A 662-nucleotide genomic window follows, 5' to 3' on the forward strand; every position below is an offset into this window, starting at 1 on the left:
TAAGTAATCTGCACTTACCTCACTTCATCTCGTCCTCGATCGTATTTCGACGCCATGACAGTACAGGCACCACACCCTCCTTCTCCACAGCTATTCTTCGTTCCGCATAATCGTACTAAAAACAGAATTAAGGAAAATACATACAATGTTAAAATACTACACGAAATTGTACCATTATTTGGAGTCGGTAATAGACTGAACAAAATCAAGGATTGAAATTTGGATTCCAAAAATCAAATACATTTTATCTATCTATCTGACAAAGAAAGAACACAGGCGCTTCTGTTCTGCATATAATTTGCCTGAGACATCCCACCATGATACGCCAGATCATCCTAATAATCTCTCTTCATCCAGTGATGGTCTCAAGCCAAGAATAAAATAAGAAATAATTGTAAATTCAAAAGACGAATGAAAACATTCGTTAAAAAAGGCCACTGTTATTGCTCTGTAGAACTTGATGTAAATCAACAATTGCGTTGAAATCTTTTCAAGAGAAGAGTGCGGGGAAAAACAGGAATGCCTCCTTCTCAAAATAACCGAGATAGAACTGGCGAGCAAAGGATACACTTCTCACGCAGAAACGTCAGCAAAGTCATTTCTGGGTCGACATTCGGCTCTTGGACCTGTAATGGAAACCCATTCATTATTAGTTGCACACC

The 662-nt window shown here is 38.5% G+C and overlaps 1 protein-coding gene across 1 annotated transcript in view; it reads right to left on the minus strand.

Annotated features, from left to right (window-relative positions):
* The window catches only part of LOC119590831 (xanthine dehydrogenase/oxidase-like), a 26787-nt gene that overhangs the window by 20426 nt on the left and 5699 nt on the right, over positions 1 to 662 (minus strand). Inside the window, 2 exon segments of the mRNA XM_037939587.1 lie at positions 19 to 115; positions 569 to 626. Coding sequence (XP_037795515.1) covers positions 19 to 115; positions 569 to 626 — 155 coding nt within the window.

The sequence above is a fragment of the Penaeus monodon genome, chromosome 27, assembly GCF_015228065.2.
Source record: "Penaeus monodon isolate SGIC_2016 chromosome 27, NSTDA_Pmon_1, whole genome shotgun sequence".
NCBI classification, from domain to species: domain Eukaryota; kingdom Metazoa; phylum Arthropoda; class Malacostraca; order Decapoda; family Penaeidae; genus Penaeus; species Penaeus monodon.